General features: G+C 40.8%; 1 protein-coding gene across 1 annotated transcript in view; it reads right to left on the reverse strand.

Moving 5' to 3' along the window:
- Positions 1-7135: 7135 nt before the first annotated feature.
- Positions 7136-27826, reverse strand: part of fgd (faciogenital dysplasia) — a 49662-nt gene continuing 28971 nt past the window's right edge. Inside the window, exons 2-19 of the mRNA XM_034126485.1 lie at positions 24586-24756; positions 22703-22904; positions 21788-22391; positions 19389-19478; positions 17267-17403; positions 16168-16324; positions 15791-15929; positions 13965-14023; positions 13316-13462; positions 13135-13227; positions 12956-13035; positions 12416-12446; positions 11690-11794; positions 10933-10986; positions 10283-10384; positions 9978-10106; positions 9035-9175; positions 7136-7878 (exon numbers count right to left, since the gene is read on the reverse strand). Of these exons, the coding sequence (XP_033982376.1) occupies positions 7633-7878; positions 9035-9175; positions 9978-10106; positions 10283-10384; positions 10933-10986; positions 11690-11794; positions 12416-12446; positions 12956-13035; positions 13135-13227; positions 13316-13462; positions 13965-14023; positions 15791-15929; positions 16168-16324; positions 17267-17403; positions 19389-19478; positions 21788-22391; positions 22703-22904; positions 24586-24756 (2687 nt within the window). The 3' untranslated portion in view covers positions 7136-7632. The remainder of the gene's footprint in view (positions 7879-9034; positions 9176-9977; positions 10107-10282; positions 10385-10932; positions 10987-11689; positions 11795-12415; positions 12447-12955; positions 13036-13134; positions 13228-13315; positions 13463-13964; positions 14024-15790; positions 15930-16167; positions 16325-17266; positions 17404-19388; positions 19479-21787; positions 22392-22702; positions 22905-24585; positions 24757-27826) is intronic.

A 27826-nucleotide genomic window follows, 5' to 3' on the forward strand; every position in this document is an offset into this window, starting at 1 on the left:
CAGGAATATTCACTCAACTTGACAACCTCATTTTGGAGCAAGAGAAAAGAGTTGGATCACTAAAGTCAGTAAGATTCATCATCTAGGAACCATAGATGGCTTCCATTAAATGTAGCATGTCATCCAAAAGGCTATAGTTGTTGAAACACTTTAGTCTAGACCAAAGTGGTGGACCTACATTTCAACCCCAAATAAATACCTCCTCCGAACAGCCCTCCACCCCGACGCTCAGATCATTCACCTCCCCTGTCATCAGAGACGAAGAGAAATAGATAGAAGAAAAAAGGTAACATTAGCAAATATGGGGAAATTTAAGGAAAGCACGAAACATACGGAATTGCAACCGTTTCTTTGTGTCACAGCTACCCTGCAGGTTTCTAAAGTGTTTAGACATCCATGTGTGCCAAGCAGTGTTAATAGAACCGGGGCGACCTGGGATGATTCCCGCTGAGGTATTGACCGAGAGCTAACAGTAGGGCGTCCCGACGGTGCTGAAGAAAACAAATGAAAGATGAGAGAGTCTGAAGTGTAGCAGGAGGGGATATACTGAGAGAAAACAGGAGAGAAAAGAGAGTGAGCTAGGCCTGAACATATAGGAGGAGGAAAAACTAAGGGAAGAGAGAGATTGTGAAAACATTCTGAGTTTAGGGAATGTGCTGCTGCAAATATAGATAAGCTGTTTCTCTTTCCTATGCGTTTTGTGAAGTAGTGACACCGGAAAAAGAAAAGAGACAAGGTTTGATGACAGAGAAAATAGAAATCTGACAGGGCTGCCAAGGTCTAGTGGCTCCAGTGTGTAGCTCATCCACTGCTTATCTCAAGAGGGTCTCTCTGTGCGTTCATCCATTCACAGGAACAAGTACACAAGATACACCTTATTATTACGGACAAGGGAGGAACAAGGCCTCAGCAAACAATGCATTATGTGAGCACAACTTGAGAAATGTTTCTGGGTCCAGATTGTATTAAAACCTCTTCTTACCAATGCAGTAACGCTGCAGTAGTGACCAAATGCTGCTCTATTATAACTGTATTTGTGTATCTTAGATTTACAGTTTCTTTGTAGGTTATATGTGTGAACATTAAGACTTTCCTTAGCTGCATCTCACTTGACTTATTAATATGCTACTGCCAAATGACTCATTTTGACATCATTGTCAAAATGGCACCTTAGTTCTTTCACTTCATGCTGCCTTTCACAATGTTCCAAGCTGATGAGATGTTAGATGTTCTGTATAATGACACATTCAGGTCTGGTGTTTTACAACATCATTTGTTCAATGGCCCAGAGTAGAGAATGTTCAGTTATGGATAATGTTTTCATCATTAGATGTGCTCATTTAGGCTGCAGAGTGCAAGTGTGTGCAAGTGTGTGCATGCATACTCTCATTTACATATCTGTCAGAGCAAAAACAGGTGTGAAACTAAATAATTATTTAGATATTACGTTTTCTTGCAATTAATGGAGAAAAACTCTATTATTCCATGAAACAATGCTGCTTTCTTTTATGGGAAGATGTAAAGTATTTGGGGAGAGCTAATGAAACCGTAGATCGCTTCTGAGGACATTCTGCTCATTCACTTAAATAGACCTCAAATCGTCATCATCAAACCTAGCTTAACGGTTTCAGATTAGCATAAAATGATAGGATGGCCAACTGTCTCTAAGGCTGTGATCTGAATGAGATCAAACATTTTCTAGCCACCTCCACTCTATGCTGTAAATGAGACAAAGAGCTGAATGATGTAGTCTCTGGTGATTTATTATTACTATTACAGTAATTCATTTTCATCTAGTAAATCTCCACCATGTATCTTCAGACTCTGTATTAAATGTAGGACGTTTCCACCAGAGCGTCTGGTAGAATTGTGTTTCAGCATAGATGTCGAGATGTGACGTGTTCTGATCTAACCAAAAACAATGATTACGAATGTTTGAAAATATACAATTCTTGCTTAACTTTACATTAACCGCACCCTGGCTATGAAACATGGGCAGAGGCCAAACCACCATCTGATGTAGAGTGCAAGAGGCCAAAACATGAAGTGGTAAAAAAACAACAGCCGCAGACACTTCCTTTACAGGAATGGAGAAGTGTGGACTTGCTTCACTGCATTCGTGTGTAGGTGTTGCTGCAGATACAGTATGACGGCTAAAGGCAGCATGATGCAACTCACTATGACTACAGTTCATAATGTGCATGACACCGGGTTATCTAGTGCACTGTGTTTTCAAGCAAGGGTGAATACTTAGTAAGCTGGAAAAGGAACCCAAAGTAAAGTACTGAAATAAAATTGAGGAAAGATTTGCTATTTGATCCATACTGGTTAAAAAAGGGCGTTTTGATTACTTTAATCTATAAAGTACAGCTAGACTTGCCTCATCTGTAATTACTCTAAGCAGTGAAGCGGCCATATCTAATACAAATTGTGTGTGAACATCCACATCTACAAGAAATCCTGTGTTTTAATGACAAACTGCTTGTGTCTGACTGGATGCCCAGAAACAATGACTATGATGTACTGAATACTCGGCTGTATTGGGAAGATGCTGTCCTGTGCTAGCTCAGAGATAATGATGAATGTACTTTTCCTGACCTTGAAATGTCACTGTGTTCATTCAGTATCAATGTGTCAAAAACCTAACTTTTATTGGCTCATTCGCTAAGCTTACTTGCTTGACTGAGCTTACGGGCCATCTATGTTTGAATAACACTTAGAGAAAGAGTAGTTTTGACTTTTGACTTTGTGCTTTACGATACTAAAAAAATCAAATGGGGACAATGTTCCTGCAGTTTTAACTTTTCAGCGTCCTTATGCCGGTGGTTTCTAACCTTTTTAGCTTATGACCCTTTTAAAGTATTACAAAGTTTTATTTTCCACATTTGCTCTTCTCAGATTGTTTCCTATTGATAGATTTAGGGGACTGGACCCATTATTTTTACAAAATCAGGTTGTTTGAAGTCAAATTAAACACAAGTAAAAACTAGTAAAATTGCTAGTAAATATATGATTCAGGTTATTTTGGTAAATTGAGTCCATGGTCAAATATTTCCTTGTTCCTTTTTCCTATTTTGTTCATTAACCTTGCAACTCCTACGATTTACCTTGTAAACCCCTGGGGGGTCGGGGCTCTGACCCACTTGAATGGGAACCAGTGCCCTGGGCTAAAGCTGTGCTTTGAGCTGAATGCTAACAGGCTATTGTCAGCATGCCAAACTGCTGCTCTTGGCAATAATCTCAGAGTACAGTGGAGGTTAATGGGTATTCAGTCATAGTTATAGAGGTGTTGCCGGCACTACATAAAAAGTCAGGGTTGCAGCAAAGTGATTATGAATCATCCTCAAGGGACAAATAATGTCTGTTCCAAATTACATGTCAATCAATCAATGGTTAGCATCATAAATCAAAATGTTACATGGCATTCAAACAATGACACAGCTTGAGTGTCTGAAATGAGCGCTACAGAAAAAGAACAGTACAGAGGCACTGTTTGTGAAAGACAAGTTTGTTCATCCCACTTTCCCATAATAGGTCAGCAGGGTGGTGATATGCAGAGATTTAGGGAAGCAAAATGCAAATGTTTCTAGGCCAGACATGCATACACACTCACACACACAAACACAAACAGCTGGTAAGAGGCTTACGCTCCAGTGCCACACGACAGCTTTCCCATTAAAACCATTCCCCTCAGCTGTCGTGGGAGAGGAACAAGCCTCACAAAATCGTGACAACAACCTGAAGCCCTGAACAAACATAATAATTTCAAATGTTCAGCTTTGGTTCACCTACAACTGTTCTGTAATACCTTTTCTGCTGACAATAATGGCTCAGTTCAACCAACCTTGCATTTTGTGCTCTATTCAAAGAGGTGTGGGCTGTTGATGAAAAGAGTTGTTAAAGGACGCCTTGAGGCCCCTGATGGAGGTCAACTCGACATTACAGTTACAATGAAACCTTGGTAGAATCAGCCGTTACTTGCAAAGAATTGAAAGCAAGAAAGAGAGAGTTGATGAGGTGCACACAGGAAGAAATAAGACTTCCTGCCACAAGCTCAGGATGTTAGTGCACCTAACCTCACACTCTGCTGAAACCCACCCTGCTCTACTCGGTTCTGGATGTACAGCATGTGAAATGACAGAAGGAGGCAGTCAGCAGATTGCTCTCTATCTCTGCACCAGAGCGACCAGATCTACAGAGACGCCATGCCTTTCTATTAATCATTTTGACACTTTGTGTTGACTTGCTAAATAAAAAAGTTACAGTTCATACAGCCTATCAATAGCTGTCGTCTCTCCTTTTCCCTTTAAATGTACATCAATACGTTGCTGTCCACAAGAACTGCAAAAACAATAGATAGAGAAAACGAGACAAAACAAAGGGAGGGAGGATGGAACTGAATTAAATCAAGATGTATAAAAATGGACTCAAGGCAGCAACAATACACCCTGTCCACACCTACTTTTATGTACACACTCACATATCTGAGAGTTGAAATCAGCAGTATTTCAAGCACTGCACCCTTTCAGCTAATCACATTTTCCTATAATCTATATGGTCCTCAGTTTGGAATTGTTCTGTCTTTTGGAGGGGCTGCATAAATAAAGAGTTTGAAGTATGCAATCACTGCACACTGAAAATACTGTACACACACACACACACACACACACACACACACACACACACACACACACACACACACACACACACACACACACACACACACACACACACACACACACACACACACACACACACACACACACACACACACACACACACACACACACACACACACAGCATCGTCCAGCACAAAAGCATAGGCTATCGGAAAGACTATTATTTTAAGTTGATAATTATATTGGTTAAAATATCTGAACAGCACATTTCTTTATAGGAAACTGATTAAAAGCATCAGATGTACTGTATCAATATACACATTATCTTCTGACATCAGATAGAAACAGCAATAATTAGATGACCATGAAGACATCTGTATATAGACGTTTCAGGGTTGTGCTTATGGGGACAGCGATACTTCTGCCAACAGAAGGGTAATGTGTTTCTTCAAAAAAGGCACAATGTAATTGAATATTGTTCCCACAGTATCTATACATATATACTGTTCAGCGGTGTTATTTAATACTAACAAACTAGTTAATATTCCAACAAGCAAAAGCATCACAGCTAACAAGCATGAAATGAAAACAAAGGGCATGAAAATAATTAACAGGGAGGTGGAAAACTATGTCATCTAAACTGGAATTGTTGCTTAGCTTTAGGTAAGGCATTTTTGCTCATTGGCGAGTCCTTCAGTTTGATCCAGACTGAATTGTCGTCATGATACACAAAACTGTTCAACATCAGCATGTTAGCATGTCCATGTTGATGTTAACATGTATTTCAAAGCACCACTTTGCTCAAGTACAGCTCACAGGGCGGCTAGCATGGCTGCACGCTCTTAGTCGGTTAATTAAGTGAACTTTTCAGTTTTTCCCTCTGATATAAGCCTACAGTGCAAAGTACAGAGAGGAAGTCAGGAAAAATACTGTATTAAAAACTGGAAGTGAACATGAATTTAAAAAGAAGAGACTAAAACGACAGTACTGTATAACCCTGGATGACACACTTGCTTGCCACAGATATTCATTTGCACACATACATTGTGCCACATGGACATTAATCCTCTTACATCCCATCAGCATATTAAATCAAATATCCGCCAACAGTATTTCATATGCTGTTTTGTGTGTGATATCAGTACGAGATCAGTGGCTGGAGTCAATGAACATCAATTCATGTCTGTTTGTGACAGGGGTTCCTTTACTCTTGGAGAACAAGTAAGGAATTAACTATCAAAGATATTAGTCTTACCCTTACTCTTGGAGAAAGAGCAAGCTTAATGTCCGAGGTGTGTGGACTCCTGTGTGTTCATAAAAGACAAAGAAATACATATTTGCGGACAGAAAGAAAAGACACATGAAGATCTTGTTCGACAGCGTGGTACTTAATGGATCACAACTTCTGTTTATTGATGATATGCTTGACTGCTATTCCACTGTGCACAATCGTTAAAAACACTCACTGCTGCTCACTTACAGTACGACAAGAATGAGATCTGGAGCGTAAAAAGGAGGGAAAGGGGCAAGATTTCAGAGCACGGTACATAAATATGAGCGAGTTCACATGCACAAAGAGATCCAATGAGAAGGTTTTTTGCTACTTTTGCTTAAAGGCTGGTGGCTGATAGGAGCAGGGTTCGGGAGGCAAGGCAGAATTAACAGTTTTACAGTACAGTACTTGGTTTCCATCACATCACCAAAGGGAGAAAAAGCAGGCAGACAATTGCTATGCTAAGAAAGAGAGAGAAATATATGGATATGATTTATTAAGCATGTGTACAAGTGGGGATATTAAGGGTCTGAACCTGCAGGAAAGGGTCAGAATTGAGGCCACTTCATCCCATTCTGGCTGTGTACTCTCATCTGGAGAAGTCACACTCCTGAACGAGGGGAAATGTTGTGGATCAGACTCAGATTAAAGGTCTCAGAGTTATTGTGAGAGAAGTATGGAGAGTCTATAAGAAGGGAGCTGTCAGTGGGAGCATCAGGTGGCCAGCCACAAGCGTACACATCTCGTTTTCTTTTTAAGTTAAAATGTCTTCTTTTGTATTCTTTGTTTCCTTACATCGCACTATAGTATACATACTGTACAATACCCACTGAACTGCCACTGTGTCCCCAGCAGGGGTGAAGAGAACAGAGAGGTGGTTGCAGGTTTCTTAAACTAGCATTCAATACTTAATAAACACAGCAGGACACACACACACACACACACACACACACACACACACACACACACACACACACACACACACACACACACACACACACACACACACACACACACACACACACACACACACACACACACACACACACACACACACACACACACACACACACACACACACACACACACACACACACACACACACACACACACACACACACACACACACACACACACACACACACACACACACACACACACACACACACACACACACACACACACCACACACACACACACACACACACACACACACACACACACACACACACACACACACACACACACACACCCACACAACACACACACACACACACACACACCACACACACACACACACACACACACACACAAGATTTAATGCTTCACAACACAGTCGCATAATGTACAAGAAACTTCATCTTTACAAAAAAAAAAAAAAAACATACGGGAACTTTCTTCAGCTATATTACAAATAAAACATTTAGTCTTCTCTGGCTTTTAAAATCACTAATACATCCCAACCACACATGCATACAGTGGAGTTGGTGGCATGATAGCATAGCTCTGGTTTCTCTGTGTGTTCGAGGGAGACAGGAAGATGAAGAGCGAACAGGACGTAGCTGTGTGGTCACGAGGAGTAGATTGAAGTGGCTTATGAAGGATTGAGTGGTCCTTTCAAAAGGGAAGAACACAAAACTAAACAAAAAAGTGCCAAGGTAAAGTGAATTCAAGTAATGTGTGCTCTATACACAGGAGAGGGAGGGAGGGGCAGCGAGTCCTGTGGCTACAACACGGCCACTACTGGCTCTTCCTGTTTTCAGTCTGGCTCGTAGATGCGTCCGTGGGTGTTTCTCCGCGGGCAGCTCTTGAGAGGACGTCTACCCACTTGGTCTGAAGTTCTGGATCCTGGGCACTTAAGAGCAAAGTTTGCTGGGCGTGACAGAGCCGGAAAGCGTGTTTGATCTCTGACTTCTCACTTCCCGATGGCGGCATCACACTCACATCGAACCCAGGGAGAGGCACCACTCTCGCCCCCTTGGAGTCCTGCAGAAATGAGTAAAATAAGATGAAACCTGGCAGTATTTAAAATTGGGTTCACCTTTAAAAAGTGAGGACACATACTCTAAATATAGCAAGTGACAGCTTGTCTCCTCAGTTGCAGGAGAATATTTTCCACCAGGCATGTATAATAAAGCCCTCTCTCCCTTCCCCCTCTTTCTTTCTGTATAATCAGAAAATGCTCGTCCAACTCGCATTAATCCTAATCTTTGGAATGGCAGCTTTCTGCGGTGGGATTGGGATATTAGTCTTGGAAATGAAACCGAGGGAGGCTTTAACAGGCTGACTTCCCTTCTGTGCCATCCTCTGTGAATGACAGAGAATCACAGTCTTTAGCAAAAAGCTTTCCAAACATGATTGCTTTGGAAAGCATAAACGTTATTTTGAGCAATCATGTAAATTGCTTGTGACATGCATATCCTTGGGATGTTCTGAGTAGATGTACTGCTACAGTCAAGGCCAAGATTTCAAGGAACTACTTGAAATTCAAAGTGTTGCTTCTTCTGGTCCATGCAAACTTAAACCTTAGACAGCGGAGCAGCGTCACAGACAGCTACACCTAAGGTCACATTCAGACAACTAAATCCTCCCAGCACTGATCTAGACAGTTTACACACAACCAGGCACAGGCATGATTGGATAGATCTGAACTATTTATTCCCCCGTATGATTGTTTATGGTGTCTGTCCTATGGCCGTGTTCTTTATGTGTTTGTATTTTTTGCACACCGGGACAGAGTTGCACTCTGAATCTCGTTGTACTCTGTGTACAATGACAATAAAAGGCTTTAACTTAACACATGCTCACTGATATGCTTAGGGAGCACTGTATAAAAGTGGGCAGGACATATAGATATATATCCAGAGCGCTGTAACAAATAAATCAGCGGATTTACAAGAGATAACATGTGGGGGATCTTGTTTGTAAAGATTATTATCCTTTATTTGTACAGTGCTAACCACATGGTTTGATCTACATATTGTATTGAGACCCTAACATACAGAATAGTTCAAGTATACTGTATAATCCTTAAATGTGACAAAAAGCTGGAATATGTTTGAATTAACAGCTAGTTTATCATACCTCCAGATGTATATATGTGTGTGTGTGTGTGTGTGTGATGTGTGAGTTGAACGCTTACCTGTCCACTGCTCTGTAAGTACAGCACCAGTGGCTCAGCCTTAGTGACAGCTACCCACACTTTGGACCAGCTCTTCCCTTTTTCCTGCAACTGAAGGTGGCCACAGAGCAGGCAGTTGTCCCCTGTTAGAGATATCTGTCGCTAAAAAAAGATAAGGAAAAAACAAAGTTATATATTGTATATAAAAACCTGAACAATAAATATTGTTTTCAAATTATTAATTTAAATAGGCGTGTATTTAAAATCAAAGATGATTAATTGGGATTTTGAACGTGATGAGCAGCAGACAGCGCAGATCTAACACTGTACACCATTACGTAACGACAATATAGGACACAGTGAGATTTGTACATAGACAGTTGTTCGAGCTCATGCTGCCCCTTCTCTATTCCTTGTGTAGCTTACAGCGCCCCCATGTGGTGATTGATCTCACTTGTTTTTCTGGCGATCTTGTCACAGCCAGAAAGACGTGCCAGAATCAATCACAACAATATATATTTAAAGTACGGTTCTCAGATTTGGAGTATAACCAGAGAAGACTTTTGAAGCATAAAAAATGTGAAGATGACTAGTCTTTGAAAAGCTGAGATCACATTATTTTCTTACTCTGACACAGGGATTTGATGTTACGTTGATCTTTCAATGTCAATTCGTGTTGATTCATAAATGCACATGTAATGCATGGTTATAATGTGTGTTTTTATGTGTCTGTGCAATGATTTCAGACAACACATTGACTTTGTATTCAGTATTCAGTAAAGTAAACTGCTGTTCTCCATTCTCTCTTTTTGTTGCCAGCAGTGCAGTCTGTTTGACATTGTCTTTTGGTATTCTGGGAGAGCTGTATATGATTGGATTGGCATGAATCTAAAACCCATTATGCACATGCTTCTAAATGTTTTTCAGTGTGTTTGTGTTCTCAGGTGCAGCCTATGTGTCTCACCTCAGGTGCTGCTTTCTTTTTCTGTTCACTAACACCTAGAGTCTCCAGGCTGAGGCTGGCTTCAAAACACTCGGGACACACTCGGCTTGTTTTGATGTCCAAGGTCTTTGAACACTTTGCACAGATGGCCTGCAGAAGGACAGAGAGAGGAGAGAGACGTCATTGAGAAAAACCACTCAGTTGTTAACAGTTAATTGCCTGAAAGAGATGTTCCACTTATTCCCCAACTCTTTTCTTCTCTCCATCAATTCATTATACATGCTGCCCAACAATGCCTCGATGTATTCTGTCCCATCTGTGCTCACCGCTCCGCAGGACTTGCAGTGGTGTTTACGCTTGGTGAAATTGAAGCTCTCGTTGCAGCCTTTACACGTTTGCTTCTCTTTCTCCTTTTTCCTGGAACTCTTCTGGAAATACAAAAAAAAACACAGGAGTCATGTGTCAAGGTCTTCAGTCTGTTTAGTTTTAGAACAACTGAAGGAATGTCTACGGCTCGCCCTGCGTCACTCTTTGTTTGTCTGGCTGCCTGTCTTCCATTTCTCCTTTCTTATAACAAAGACACAGACATAGACAACTAAAATGGAGGTCAGATGGAGGTTTCCACAGCAGCCCAGGCTGTCAGATTGATTATTATGAATGTATAATAGGGTGAGGAGTGAAATTCACCCCTCATACAACCATTTATGTCCATTTGCAGCAGACTGGTTAATGAGGACAAGTATTAAGTCCCATTTCTCTAACAAATTGTTTTATTAAGAGAGGAGGGTTACTTTGATAAAGAACAGATGCACTGTAACCGTTTCAAACTTTCACTTTAAAGTCTGTACACACAAATGATTAACCCACAAAGGTGGATTCACTTAAGTTTTAAGCACTAACAAAGTATTAAAACCTGTTCCCCATTAGCAAACCACAAGAATCGTTAGTAATTTAAGTACAGTATATAATATCTTACCCTTTCGTGCAGTCTTTCACCGTCTGAGTCAATGGATGTGTTGCTCCAGGGACCCTGAGGAGAAATAAAAAACATTTAAATATGTGTTTCTTTTCTTTTTGTTGTTCTTCTTATTATTGCTTCTTTTATTTTCTAGTATAAAAATAATTGTTCTTTTTGTGTTTATAGAGATGCTTACATTATAGCATGGTATCTGCCCAATTGATGATATATGATGTATAAAATAATTGTTGAATTTTGGAGAACAAAGCACATTCAATTAGTTATTCAATAAAAAGTTATAATAATGTCATTATAACAAAAATATTGAGCACGAGCTGATTTTGCCTGCAGTCAAACATCTCCACCACTAGGTGCCAGTCTCGCCCTTCTGAATCACTTCCTCTGTTTTGTGTCAAGTTACATTTGGCAAGCGTCCAGCCCAGCAGGCCCAAAGTGGGTCAAAAGCAGGTCCATAAGAGTTGTGTATACACTTTGACTTGGGCTTTCCCTATTAGGTCATGAGAGAGTTCTGCTAGAGGAGCCTCACAGACACTATGTGTGCAACTGTGAGTGATGGAAGAAAGAGCTTCTTTATGTGTGTGTGTGATGTGTGTGTATGATACATCCATAGATGGGAGAGCTGTTCAGAAAGACAAAGACCAGACTATGACTAAATGTGTTTGGCGTACCACTAGTCTCGCCTGAGTCATTGCACAGGATGACCCACTAATTGAGTGATCAATGAACTAATTGATTTACGCAGAGTGAGACTGACCGGTGACTCGGGGGGGTGGTCATCTTCCCGGGAGAAGGAGCTGTTGAAAGCTTTGTTGAATGTTTCGCTGTTTTGTTTGTGCCGTTCGATAGTGGCAAGGATCACCTGAGAGTCAGAAGAGATTTAGAGGACAGAGGAGGAGGAAAGGAAAGTGAGGGGAATACAAAAGGAAGAGAAAGATTATTAATCAGACACATCACCATTTGAATGCATTTATTTTCTTTGTATGAGACGAAGGGGAAAGGTTTGCTTATTATTAAAGACTTATAGCATGATCTTAACGTTTTTCTTATCTTATGTAACCTTGTTTTATTTATGTTTTTTCTATCTCCAAAATCTTTCATGTTTACATGCCACTGTCCATGCGTTTTCTGACAGCCCCCTATGTAGGTTTCAGTTTTTCTCATGCTTACACGAAGACTCAAACAGGCGTAAAACCTTGAAAACCTCCCCTGCAACACGCCCACCCCCTCTTCTATCCGGCACAATGTTTTAATCAGCTTCGCTCTGCTGTAATGAGCTAAATGAGCAATAATGAGGGGATTTATCAGAGAATATAATTCCCAAACACACTGAAAGAGCGTGAGAAGGATATATTTGCTAATTCTATTCTCTAGTAAAGAAGAACTACCAATCTGTTGCATGTTCATAAGAGATAGAAACCTTGTGGGTATAATGTGCATGGGTGTATTTCTATATCTATGAAAGCATGTGTGTGATCCTTGCCTGAATCCAATCTTCCTTCTCCTCAGCCGTCCTGTAAAACAAATCATGAGATTACATTATCTTAACATGAAAACCACACAAAGCAACAATTAAATAGCTTAGACTACTCAAATATTAAACCTCAAATAGTGCTGGCTGAGTAATGATATAAATAATCGTAAACCCAAACCAGTTTAGTTCACTGGTTTGAGTAGGTAGCATGTACATCTTTGTTAATAGAAGATAAACAAGTTATTTATTTACAGCAGCAGCTAGTTGGTAAGAGCTAACATTAGCTAACAAGCTAATATGTCATATGGTATGTGTAAATATGGCTACCAAGCGAGCAAACTGGTTCATAAAAAACAACTAATTATTTAAATCATTTCACAATTTATATAGTTAACTTCACTTATTAATATGATTTTACATAATGTCTTAATTATAATTATTTATGTAGTTTCCATAGGAATAAACAGCTATATATATAGTAAGAGCAACTGTTAATATTTCAGTTCAGAGTGTTTTATTTTGTCTCTGGAAGTTACTTTATGACCTTACCTGGCTTGCAGCTCCAGTGACCGCTGCTTGCCGATAATGGCGAATGTGTGAGGAAGGTTCTGCTTCACGTTCTCCTGGACCTGAGGTCAACACAACAGAGGAAATTGGATTTGTAGTCGCCAGGATAAATAAAAGGCCACAGTAGAAAACAGAAGCACTTTAAGTAAGCAGAACTGCACCTCCATGCCAGCGATGTCGATCCTCTCCCTGACACTGAACTTCTGTCCCATCAGTCTGAGTTTAGGCACGCAGTATAGCACCATATTGTTGAACTACATCAGAGACAGAAAAACTGAAATTGATGAGATGTTCACAAAAACATCCTATTGTTTTTCAGATTCAACACTTCAGTGCTCTCACCAAGTAGAGGTATCTGTCTTGTGCTGTTCCGTTTTTGGCTGACATCTTTTTCATATGACCTTCTTTGATAAGTTCATTTGCTGGGTTAACAATGTCCTCTTCTCCTCCAAGCCTTTCGTAAACCTCCAGCAGCTTGTGCATTTTCTCCTGAAAACATGATGCAACAGAAGGATGAAGAATTGCAGAAATAGAAAAGGCAAGAAGACACTTAAGAGTGGAGGTATTATCCAAATGCCACCAGAGGGGGTTATTTTCCTATCAGCCAAGACTTTAACGCTGGAAAGCAGGTATTATATATCTTTATTGATTCAAAAACACTTTGTCTGCTTGAGTTGTTTCAAGGATGTGAGAAATAGGAGTAGAATTGCCAGACAGAGGATATAGAGGAAGAGGATGAGTGTTTAGAAGTCACTCAGGCTTCCGCAAGCTGTGAAACTTGAGGCAGGAAACGGCAACTTCCTGTCTGTACTAATTCAACTTGTTCACTCCCTCAGACGAACACTTGCAATGTTGCTGACTGGCAGTACAGCATCAGCAACTCTTTGATTGAGTAAGACATTAGTTGTTTTTGTATAAAGTGCAATGACACAGTGAAATGAAGAGATGACAACAGAAAAGAAAAGACTGAGGTGAAGTCTCAAAGTCTTACCATTTTCCTGATTGCTGCATTGGAATGGTTCGCTGCAGTAGAGATGAGCTCCAGTGCCTCTGTAACAAGCATGCACATATGTGATGTTAGCATACATTCAACAATAACATCATATGTTTGAGTCAAACTAAATCTAACTGTACCATTCATCAATTTATACAGATAAGTAATGGGTTTGTTGCTCTCTGAAAAATAAGATGTCACACGAGCTGTATTATAAATTAAACTGGATCAGAGGCTTAACATCACTGTCCTAACATTAAACACACTGCATGCATTAGGTTGGCTTTTAGCCAGCAGAAAGCCTTGTGAGCACCTGAGTCAGCCATCTTAATCATGGCCTACATAAACAGAAGAGACACACTGCTGGGGGAAATGGGGCAAGAACAACAGTGATAAACTGCTTTACAGCGCGGAGTGGACAAGAGAAAAGCCCTGCACTGTGTGGTGAATGTTAATGCTCAGGTAAATGGAAACACAGGGAGGACATCAGATCGTGGAAAATGGAATTTGAAGACAAAAAGAGAGACATACACTTCACGTCTGTGTGTAATTTGTCTCTACAAGGTAGTAGGTGAAACTACACACAACCCGACATCATCCTCATGATGAAATGATCCTGTTATCCTAATGAGGCAATACTCAGGCGGAGCTACTTTTCTCAAAAGTACAGATATATTATTACTATATATTTCACATTGATTCTTGTTGTGATAATTCAACAGTGCAAATACTGTGTGCAAAAGCACTTAGGCTAGATTGGAAGTTTTCTTGGAATTTGAAAGCACCAAGAATGTGATGCATTGTTGCAGTTTTAAGATTGACAGTTTCTGGAACCTAACATAGTTTCTAGCTCAGTTGAAACACGTGATTTATAGTTATTGGGTGTGTAATGATATAATGTAGATCAATTCTTCACAATTTCCAAAATGAGAATCATGGAAACAATGACTCTTGTAGGCTTAATCTAATCTACTGAGATCTTAACAAGGTTTGTGTAAACATGGAGCCGCAAGGAGCGACATCCACAGAGGGTCAGCATTGTTAATCAAGATGTGTTCACATATGAAGTGATCCATCTTTACCTGGAGTAGTTTTGCAGTTTGTGTTGTTCGGCCACTAACCACCACTGTTCACAGTTGGGTAAAAGTGTCCGTTTCAGTTAAAACAGATCGATCATTTTTAAGATTACCAGGAGCTTTACTCCTGATGCAATATTTTCTACTCCTTCTCCTCGTCCATCACGGAGCTATATCACCCAGGATAAGCACTAATGTTCATTTGTGCATTATCAACTCAAGTTGACGTGTCTTCGCCTCAGCTGCGCTTTCTGGAATGTGAATCTGCATTGCTTCAGGTCTTTCCATTAACCTTTTTGTGTTCATGCCACCTCCTATTATTGAATCATGTTGGCTAAATGGCAGCACTCAACAAAGTTCAGACACTAGCTCTTCAGTTTGATATATATAGTAACCTAGTCCGAAAGAAAGATACACCTAAATATTTAAATGTAATGCTTTTGCACATTTTAGGCTTGTGCATTTCAATCCTCGCTGTCTGTTTTCGGCCAAAAAATAAATAATCTGAGGACATCAAACCACAAACCAATGGTTTTTGACAGTCACGCACCCATTATATAACGATAAACCAAATTACAAGTTAAAGCTTGAATTAAATCCAAATTCCACTGGCAAAGGTGAAGCAGAGGTAAACAAATAAATTTAAGGGAAGACAGAAAACTACGCTGGAAGATTTCTCTGCACCTTGTAGTTTATCAGTCTCACAGATCAGTGTGTGCATCATGTAAAAACAGTCTAATGTCTCACTCTCTGCGTCTTTCCGGTCCAGAGCGTCCTCGGGCAGCTTCTTCAGGTAGTCTTTGAGCAACAGTTCGTAGCGAGGAATCCTTTGGACCGGCTCGAGCATGTGGTGCTGCAACGTCAGGTTCCCACACACATCCTGTTTCTGTTGTTTCAAACACAAAACAAAGAGTTGAACTGACAAATAGTGAAAAAAACAACAACTGTTTTGGTAGTGTGGAGCTATGAGAGGGTATACAAACACTGGTACCTTCTCATTTAGAAACGAAAATAGAAAATAAATCTGGATTTCAAACTATTTATCAGAGTATACAGGTAATGAGTTAACAAAAAGCGAGTAGGTATCAAATTAGGAGACAACACAGTCAAACACAGACACCTACTTGTATATTGTGGACTACACTCTTGAACTGTGAGGACCGCTGTGTCCAGGTGCTGACCAGCTCCATGGCTCGGTCGAAGTTCTTCACATATTCTCCGTACATCTTCATGAATGGAGCCAGTTTCTGGAGGATGTCTCCAATACGAGGGTTGGAGTCCCTACAGCAAACACAAATAAATAAACAGGTTAAACCAGAGCTGTCTCATACAAGAAAAATATTGTAATCTAAAGGCTATTATATTATACAGGACATCACTTGTTAATTTGTTTATGTCAAACATTTTTAGCTGATTCAATTGCATTTTTTCTCCTGACATTTCACAATCACAGATAAACCTATTAAGGTCATCAAGGGTTAACATATTACAACAGATAAGAGACAGAAAGCATTGATTTCATTCTTCAGAACCCAGAAACAAATGATGAGTAATAAAAGACTAGACTAATCTTCTCAAGAACATTATTGGGGAATTCCACAAATTATAATTTTTTATGAACTTCTTCCTGAGCTGCACTTTTCTGACTTACTGTGTGGTTGTCTGAGCCCATTTTTAAGCCTTTCTACCTCAGCCTATTCTAATGAGTTTCAGAAAAAGTGTAAGGGAAATCATTATGTGACAGGTGTTTCCCAGCACCCAGCCCTCTCTAGAGGAGTCATTATCTACCGAGGGTGGCTGATGTTGGCACAATAACACACACTGGGGGTACATTTCCTGCCTACTGTGAAGAGAAAATGTGTTCATTCTGCAACTCTGTCACACACAAAATCACACAACCAAGCAACCTGACACCACTTAAAACCTGACAATATGCCCTTGAGCAAGGCTACGGTCAACCCCCCCCAGGATGGGTTAAATGCAGAGGTCAAATTTCACTGTGTGTGCTGTGTACATGTATGTGCGACCATTAAAGAGGGTTTCGTCCTCCAATTCTAGTTCTTCTAGTTCTAGTTCTCCACTGCCAGTGCCAAAAGCTGTCTGAGTTTCACAGCCAACACCAACGGCCTAACGGACCACAAACGGGGGCCAAACCATCGTTAGTATGATGTCACACTGCAGCTATTTGAAAAGCCGTTGAACAGCCGGGTGTTTATTCCTCACCATTCTCCAGTGATGCGTGTCTTGAGCTCAGGCAGCAGGAACTTGTCATGGAAACAGTAGATGGAGGAGATGTTGGAGAAAATCCCTGTGATCGCATCCTGAGGGATTCCAGCCTCTGTGAGCTTAGTGCAAAATACCTGCAGAAGGGGAAAAAACATACAGTATGTATACAAACACTCATGCAAATGTTGCCAAAAACAACCGAATGCGGATCCTATTCATGGGACAGGCATGTAAATAAGGAAGGAGAAGTTTGCATGTTGCCGTTTATCCACATAAACATCTTAAGTGTGACCAACAGCTTGATACGAGTCATCTAAGACTTACTGCTAATGTATGAGACACTCCTGTAAACAAGATAAACCATTATATATAAACTTGTGGTCACTTTGAGTTGAGCTTTTAATAGTTTTTCTGGTAAAACAGCAACATTTTTAATTGACATTTATGGACATTTAAGGCCAACCACTAATGATACATTGCATTAGGGCTGCAACTAAAAAAATGTTTGTTTAATGCAATTGATAAGCCTCAATTGCATTTAAATGTCATTAAATGGGTACATTCAGGCCATATTTGGATGTGCTTTACTATATACCTATTCTAAAACTAAATACTACACATTGCAAAACATACTTAAATTATATATTATGAAGTGAATTGTTGACATTCAAATATTTAATCTAAATGCACTTGTAGACACATAAGGGTGTACCAGACACGAAGGCTCTAACGAAAGATGCTATGGGTTGCATTATGGGAAATGTAGGATATAGTGTGTTTGAGCATGACCCATCACAGAAACTGAATACGAAAAATGGTTTCTTCATTTTTGTATTTTAAGTCCCACAACTTTATGGTAGTGCAACAATAAATAACCAGATAACCCATTTAAACAATTAATAATTAATTGATTACCAAAATTGTAAGTGGGAAATAAATAACAATACATCATTTATTCTGGTGATAAATTGCTTGACTAATCACTTCCATCAACATCTGCTTCCCTGCCAGTCACAGAGAAGGATAGACACAATTGATTCCAGTGTTGTGTGAAAGTGCTGCGACAAAAACAGGAAGTTAACTGTGAGGGTTTTATGCCCTCAGTAGCAAATAACCCATATCTGTTCAGTGATAGGGCAGCCGTGCATCTCTGTGACACATGAACAGAACAATGAGGAAGGAGAATTAACCACTGCGAGTACATTCTCATCACGAACATGAGCGAACACAAATAGAGGCTGAAATTAGGCTGGAAATTAAAATACAATAATCCATTTCGAGATGTTTAAACCACGATGAATGAGTTTCTAGGAGAAAGTACTTAAGAGATACTCTTAAAAATCAAGTTATTGTAACAAAAGTTACAAAAAACAACTTCTTCTAGTTACTCAAACGTGAATACTTTTTTCTCTGCTTTGAATGATATTTAACAGAATATCTTTTAATTATATTAAACAAGTAAAAATAATCTTGTATACCAGAGAAGTTAACACTAGATTATTTTAAACGGCTGTCACCACAATTTATGGGCAAATCTTTAGTCAATAGCAACTATTACCAAACATGAAACGAGCATATTGGGTGTTTCTAAAAACATTGTGGGGTGTTCCCTATCAATGACGCTATCAAAACAGCTATATCTGGGCTGCATCATCTACCAAAACAGTTTTTTTAAAGAGCTTTCTCATTTTCAACTCAGATAAGAGTCAGGAAACACAGATCTTTAATCTGCAGGATTTACGTACAAGTAGTACGTAAATCTACTTGTGCGTACTTGTGAGGTCAATGTGAGGGCATGACAGAGAAACACACATAAACACATGTGCTGCTTTACACAGTGGACACACACATGCTTAGATGGTGGTGACAAAGCTGTATGTGTGCTGCACATGTATAAACTAAAACACAGGGAGTTTCTCACACGATTGTGATTACACTGCTCGGGGTAATCCGGTCAACAGAGGAAGGGGTTGTTGTCGGGTGGATCGCAGAGCCAGTTTTAATCCAGCTCAACCCTAATCTAAATCACTAAGACCTCTGGCACATTTAGGAGATTGAAATGTGGCATCCAAAACACACAACCATGCTAATGGCAAAAGAGACGGAGGCACACTCTTACCTGGTCGAGGAGGTTAAGTCGTTTGACGTAGGCCTCTTCAGTGTGGAGGAGCTCTTTGGCGATGTTCAGGAGCCTCTGAGTCTCTGAGCACTGAGGGGAACAGACAGGAAAGGATTAGGTCTGAGGCATGAAAACTGAATCATTCTTAATAATATGTACGCCCTTCATACTAATAAGGACACTTTGCAGTTATTCAGAGTTTAAGGCAGATGGCAAATACAATTTTTTTAATTTAAAGAAGCGCAGGCAATGAGAAAGCAAAAATACACTACCTAGCTCCACATCAATGCATTTTTCACTATACTCAAGAAAGCATACAACACAGTGTAACACATCTTTCCTGCTTGCAACAATTATGGATTTGGTCCTATAGTGAGTAGCTACAGCAGCAGGTGTATGTCGGGTTGCCTCAGCATCAACTCAAGTGTCCAATTGTATTGTAATGAAGGAAGATTCAGCATCAACAATATTAGCTCTATGGTATAGAGAAAAAATAGTGCCTATGTCTACACAGGCAGAATTATTATAAATGTTGTTTTGAGTTATTTTTAAAGGAATTCTTAAAAACAATATATATTTAAAACATCCTTATCCCTTAATGCTTGTGACTGAGGCAACCGTTAGCGGCATCCGGAGCAGTATACGGTAAAGTGACTTTCACAAAGCTCTATTCTAGTCACTGGTTTAGTTCAGCCGTGGGAACGTGTGAAACTGATATGAAACGTTATTAGCCGAGGTGGTGAAAATGAAGATCTGCCTCTCTCATTATGATTTCTTGAAGCTAAGATCCACCTAATGTTTGAATAAACTTTAGGAATGATGTCTGCCAATAGAGTTCATCAGAATGACCAGCATGACACAGAACAGACATCGGGGCCACCAAACATCTCGCCTATTGCGACAATGTGGATTTCACAACTTCTTTCTACCACAGAAACACACTCGCACACACCCACACACCCTTGTAAAAGCACTTTTAAACAAACACAATACATGGGAGGGTGAAACTCTCCACACACACACTGTATAAGAATATTACTTTAACATGTATAATTATAACACTTCGTACGCACATTACTGACAACCCACATCCTCTGTGACACGTATGTAATTATAAAGCCATCAACATGACAGCTGTAGACACACACACACACACACACACACACACACACACACACACACACACACACACACACACACACACACACACACACACACACACACACACACACACACACACACACACACACACACACACACACACACACACACACACACACACACACACACACACACACACACACACACACACACACACACACACACACACACACACACACACACACACACACACACACACACACACACACACACACACACACACACACACACACACACACACACACACACACACACACACACACACACACACACACACACACACACACACACACAGCTGGGCTCAGGAAGCACTGGATAGCGGAGATAGCTTTCCCCAAAAGACTGTGGGTGTGGGCGGTCGGTAGAAGACAAATATGTGTGTGACATTCGTGTGAGCATTGCAAGTGTTTTAAAGCTTTAAAAGCAATACTGAGCAAGTTTTATTCGGCAAAAACCCAAAATAGAAATGTTTTGGTAATGTGACGCTTGATAACTAAAACTCTGCTTCTAGTTTCAGCTTTCTCACATTTTATATTTGTCTTTAAAGTCTCTTCTCGTTTGAGATCGTTTCATCCTCTTGTCATCTCCCCCAGACTCTCTTCCTCTTTATTTTGCATATTTTAGGACTTTACTCTTATGCAAGGAGAAGTGCGTGCACTGCTTGAGGTGTCAGTGTTGTTGACAATCAATAGTCAGTGAAGGACAAGAGAAAAGTGAAACTTGAGCTCAGCAGCGGGAAGATATCCGTCTCTGGACTCTTTTATCCAGCTGTCATCACAAGCTCATGTTACATCATTTGGGCAGATATTCATCCTTTTATGTAACGGCAAAGCTGCTTTTAGATACAAGTCAGTAACTTGTGACCGGCAAACCAAGGCTGTATAAGTGTCTAACATTTCATGCAGAAGTATTCTTTGAAAATGTTCACCCAGGCTGAGGTAATAATAGACACAAGCCACTTTTTTCCACTACATGAAAGGCAGTCTGACTGTCTGAGATGAGGCTTTTTAAACTTTCAGGATGTGCTCAATTTAAACATGCCCTGATAATTCCTGAACATTTTGAAGGAACATGAAATATAAATTAGAAAGTGTACTGCAGCGGGTGGATGGCAGTCAGAGGGAGACATTAATGACCACCTCAGAGGTGCGTGGGGGGAGGTTTGTTCAGACTTTAAATGATGGTCTTTCAGGTTTATGGTTATGACTTGATGATGCTGAAGCATGCGAGGTACTCACTTTGTGCGCCTCTGAGTGTGCTTCGGTCAGATACCCAGTCTGTGTGTCTGTCAAAGAGTGTATTTCTCCACTGCTCCCCTCATCCAAGTCACTGTCCTCATCCTGTGTTGAGTCTCGTTTGTTACCCAGGGTAACGCAGGACACACTCTCCGTTTCCGTGACACTGTCGTAATGATCCTCCTCGTCGATGGCGTCCTCGTTGGGGAACACTTCCCCTTCGGCCGCGCAGGACGGGCTGTCGATGCCGCTGTCCCGGTTGGGAATCTTCCCGTTCTGCTCCGAGGAGTCCTGATTGTCCAGGAGCTCGTGGGAGGTCCCTTCCTCCCGCTCCACGTCGTCGAGGCAACCAACGCTGTGTGTGATGTCACAGTCGTCCAGTTGGGCGTCATCTGAGCCGTCGATGTGTACAGAAGCCAGACGGGAAAGTTCAGACACCTCAAGAGTCCTTTCAGAGGTGCCGAGTGCAAGTTTGTCCACTGAGGGGGGGTCTCCTGCGACCTTCGCCGTGGGGTCCTGGCCGCAGGAGGAAGTGATGTCAGACGCAGTGTCCATTCTGAGAGACAGGTGCAGCTGGGACCGTGGGAGCACCCCCAGGATGGGAACCCTGGGAAAATTAAACAAACACTGTTGCACCTACTTTAATGAAAAAAATGTGCATCGTTAAACATAGCTAAATGAAAAATCAATACACTTCTGCCTTCAGGAGAAATAATGAGAATAAATGTGTTTTAGTTTTTTTTACATTTCACACTCAAGCAATAAAATCAATTCAGACCAAAAGAGAGATTAACATAAGGACACTTCTTGTTTTACATCGACATACACATCCAGACACATACTCGAACCATTTCAGAACAACATATGAACCTGACAGGCAAAGCAAGTATGATTTCTGATTAAATGTCCCGGCCTTACCTTGAATTCTCAAACCTCTCGATGAGCAGCCCCACCTTCTGGGCCTCTTTCTGTGACTGTGCTCCCGAGCCAGGAGAGGTTAGACTGGGCTTTGGTTTAGGTGGAGGAGGGGGAGCAGGCAGAGGCCTGGATGGAGGCGGAGGGATCCTCTTAGGTTTCTTATCTTGCCCAAGGGCGAGCAGGTGCGAAGGTTTAGGGGGCACTACAGATGCAGAAATCCAGAAGAGGAAAAAACAGCAGAGAAAGAGAAAAGCATGAGGCTACTGACAAGCAAAAAAAATTAAATCAGGTAACGCGTTTAAATCCAAGTGAGAAAACCTCCATGGCTGGGTCCATGTGTGAAGCCTGCTTGTTTCCACGTAAGACAAGAAAAAACACTAGATATAACTCCAAATCCAACAAAGTACAGTCCGACATAGAATCTAGTAGTAGCGATGCAGAGTGAGAGCAACACTGAGCTGCAGCTTTCTAACAACTTCCTTATTTCAGAACAGGATGCTGAGAAGAGCGTGTGTGTAACTCACCGCGGTTCCAGTGAGATCAAAAAAAGTACAGAGAGTTTATGACACCGTTTTTAGAATTGCACACTGCATGCCTGCATACTATGGGCTTACGATTTCACTGTCTACTCTGAATATTTGCATGTATTGTCTCCTTTGAAATCCATAGGTATGGAACCAGGACATGTGATGATGTGTTAACATTGGTAAATTGAGCACTTCCTCTGTGTGTGTGTGTGTCACTGAGAGAAAAAGTAAGGTTGAGTAGACTTTTCTCTACTCACGGTAAACTATGTGTACATGACAGGACGTGATGCATTTTAAAATATGTTTTTGTGATTTGGCCATATCATTTAGCATTCACATTGTTTATCATATTTTAGTATGAAAATATGAGTTTTTCCAGCAACCTTTAAAAGACACTCAGGAATATTAGTTCCTACTCCTCCAAAAAAATCTGTTTCCAGAATGATGACTCTCTCGGGATGAGATACAGGTGGAATAAAAAGCGCTTTGGAGAGGACGTTCATCCTGTCAGGTGGGAAACACTGTTTATATTAAAGTGCACTACTATTATTAGAATTGTGCTGAGAAATAATGTTTTTCTGCCCAGCGGAATAAAATGTGATATAATTAGATTCCTTGTCTTTAGGCACATTATTATCACTGGTAGTCCATTTCAGTCAACTGTATTTTCTACTTGCTGTCTTTTTGATATATTATTAAATAGGTTTAAGCACTTTATTCTAGTAGTAACTCATCTTAAGTGAGCAGCTAAAATTGTACAATTACTGGCCATGAACTATTTGGATGTATCACTAAACCTGGGAATAACTCATTGTACACACGAGGGACAAATCAGAATGACAAAAACATAAATCAATGAGAAGAGAAACACAGAAAAGGCAGATGCTCACATTCAGGGCATAACAATATCATTTGGGAAAAAAAGTATAATCCTGAATCACAACACTGACAGTAAATAGTAAAATATTTATCTTATTTTCAGTCTCCAGCCAACTTTGATTAGTTGTGAGCCACTTAAATATTGAGGCCAAGTCAGTAGCCTATTTTCCTACAATGTTTCTCAGTAATTCCCATAACACAACACATGTTATTCATATTTAGCATTCTTCAAATGATGCCCGCACATCAACACTTGGGAGCGACTGGCCTGCTTTACACCAGCCGCTCTTTCAGAGGTGACCTACTGAGCCGTGTGAGTGACAGAGTGAGGTCGGACAACTGACACGCACCATGTTATAAAAGAGGGTTTGTCAGAACAAATGACGGCTCAATAGCAGGGCTCCCATCTTGCTGCACTTTTCAATTATAGTCACAATGTCAAATCTGGCCTTGAAAGGGTTGCCACAAGTATTTTACCTTGAGGTTTCTGTGCAGTTGGCGGTCTGGGTAAGGTGGAGGGCTGGGGCCGGGGTTTGATGGCGGGTTTGTCGTGACATGGTCTGGGGGTCGGGCCTTTCTTCACCAGCCGTGGAGAACACAGGTGGTTCGCGGATCCGCACTGGTACTGCAGAGAGGAGGCAGGAAGGTCTGGAGAAAATAAGACACAAGGAAAGACAATATCAGGTATTGATCGATATAATGAGATTCATCGCAACACACATATCCAAAAAAACTGCGTAATCCTGCTACAGCAATGCAGTGGTGCGCTTCATTTGATAGCGCTAGGTGAATGACCTTGAGCTCACTGTGTGTTTCAGGACGTGGCCCTCGGACAGAGATCAGTGGGACCAGAGAGGATAGAAACTCTGCGCTATTGATCCTGACACCAGGCCTGAGGCAGCAGACACTGAGCAGCCTATTGGTTTCTCTCACGCTCACTGATAGGCCTGTATCTGATTGACTCCATCTAATCTGCTCTGGACGCTGTCTGTAAATAGATTGTGTGTGGGTGAGAGAGAACGAGAGAAAAGCTGAATAATGTAGTTTGGTTAGTGAGCCACATCAAAGACCAATTTCCGTTAGAGAATTGTATTTTCCTGACTCTGATTGTGTCCTTTTGGAAGCTGATTTTGGTTTTATTGGTCTGACCTTTACTGACTAAAGAAGCTGCAGTGTATTTCATTTCAAAACCAAAAGATGACACGATTAAAGACCCAGATTGCTTTGAAGTAAAAAAGACCACAACCAATCCCCTAAGATCATTTATTTCGAAATCAATAACTATGTTTTTTGTCCATTTGGGGGAAGAAAGAGGTAAAGACAACATCAAAGTAACATATAGCCAGGATTTAGGGCACAAAGACCGTGCCTTTGTGATCAACTCAAGATAAACTACAGTGCCCATGTTTATGGTAATAGGAACATGCCACTGAGTGCAACAGTGTGGTTCAATCTTGTGCTTTACAGTAATAGAAGAATGGACTTCCTGTATACCAAAGATAAGTAAGCTATATCAGGTTTAGCTGCACAGACAATTGTTTAGTCTCAATCGCTCTAGTAAGTCTACTTGTGATAAAGAGAGCTCAGAAAATCTTCGAGTAAAGTGGTGAGAAAAGATAAACGAGATTATGCACTAAAATGCATCTAAACTTAGAACGTAAGTTAAAGAATTAGCATCAGTAAAACCATGGATTAATTTGTTTTCAGTTTCAGGCTTGATCACTGTCTTATCTATATTTTTTATCCAATCGAAACACGACAATTGCTCTATAGTATATATAGTCATAATGACACTAAACCTAGATCCAGACATAGAAACACATTAAGGACAGACATTATAACTTAAATGTGGTATCAGCCTTACAGACAGATACAAATGGTAAGAAGCAAAGTCGAGGAGAAAGAAATCCAGCTTTGTTAACAACCATACTTGGTTTTTGTGTGCGTATCACATTGTAGATATTGTGGCACGTATTTTTGGCAGTTTAAGTTGTTATCTGAATGTGTCTGTGCAGGAGACGTCCCTCAGTAGATAATGTTAATAACTATGTAAACTACAGCCACATATGTCTGTTCCTTTAGGCTTGTGGATTCATTCTCGTCATCCCAACTCTTTCTCAACTGGATTACAGCCCTGAGATTGCACCGTGCTCCCACTAGAGCCCCGGCACATCTAATTTGGTGTTTTTTTTTAGCCGTGCTTCAGGCAGTGGAAGGAGAAGAATCTGTCAGTAATGAGTCCTGTTACGCTGTTTGCCCCATGTGGCACACTGCAGGCTCCCACAACATCTCTGCACCACAGCAGGGGAAAAGCAGACGAGGGGAAAAGATGAGGCTTGCAGACTGCTCCATACAGTACAAAAACCTAAATTGTGTTTCCTCACAAATGCTCGGGCCATCCTTGAATTGTATCCCTCGCCACAGCTATATGGTGTGCCTCTTGCCATTTGAGTCGAACCCTTGAGTCCTCTCTGATTTACAGAGGGTATTAGCAGAGGAATTGCTTGACCTATGATCAAGTGCAAAAGCATGAAAAGCAAAATGACTGCCTACTGAGGAACTCTCTGACCCAAGGCTTCCTCGGGTCGCTCCTGGGAAAAACAAACAGCGGCGGATAGACGGGGGCATAGGGGCTGGTACCTATGGAAACTCAGTGTAGCCATGGCAACCTGAGAGTAAAACCAGGCCCTCATATGAAACTGTCGAACACCAAACAGTAACTTGACGACGCAGCAAAGAGAGGAGCTGACACACAGTTTTACTTAATTAAAATCTCACAAACCGAGGATAAAACGGACACATCATGGTAACAGTAACCAGGAAAAACAGTGAAATACACAAAGTGAGCAAGCAAATAACATGTATTTATCACTCTATAATGATCCCTAAACTGTTCCTAAGCATAATGTATCTAGGCACTTCAGATTACAATATACAGAATAGAAAAAAAGTATATAGTAGTGCAACATATTCTGAGAAAAAGGTTTATTACCGTGCCACCAACAGTTCAGTTTCACATATCTTAGGTCCAAAGAGCAAGTGAGCGAAAAAAAATCTTCAACACGACCCGGTCAATGTCAAAACAAATCCTTCCCCCTCAGTTGTACGTGTTCAACTGAGACAGGCCTTTGTGGCAGACATAACACAAACACACACCCTAAAAAAGTAGTTCAAAGCCAAGTTGAGCACAATACCACACACACAGATTCACCTGGCCTCCCCAGCTGTGTTGGAGGAGCTGCACCTGTGTGTTCACCTGCCAAACCTGATCCAACTACCTCCTCCCAGAGCCAGAGTGACGTGCACGTGAGTCACTGTGGAAGCACCAGCATACTCTTACAACCGGGCTATAAACACACCACTCATTAAACCACACTGTCATTTTAAAAACTGTCAAGTAGATAGAAACATTATCTGAGGCTATGAGTCAGTTACTTAATTGATTTGGACTGAGGGATCCAAGAGATTAAGGTTGTAATTCTGCAGGCTTTTGTGATAACACACAGGAGAACGCTGATCGGAACTCATTAATTTCCTCTGCTTAGTTCCAGTGACTGAGGGACGGATGAATGGGACAATTTGATGGGAATTACACTTATTAGGACATTATAACCATGCTGACAATAAGGATGTGAGTTACCATGACTACCTTTCCTTGTTTCAACACTTCCAGCAAATATATGTCTCACTGCATCTTTTATAGGGTCCCTATTATATA

The sequence above is a fragment of the Trematomus bernacchii genome, unplaced genomic scaffold (assembly GCF_902827165.1).
Source record: "Trematomus bernacchii unplaced genomic scaffold, fTreBer1.1, whole genome shotgun sequence".
In the NCBI taxonomy this organism is placed as follows: Eukaryota; Metazoa; Chordata; class Actinopteri; order Perciformes; family Nototheniidae; genus Trematomus; species Trematomus bernacchii.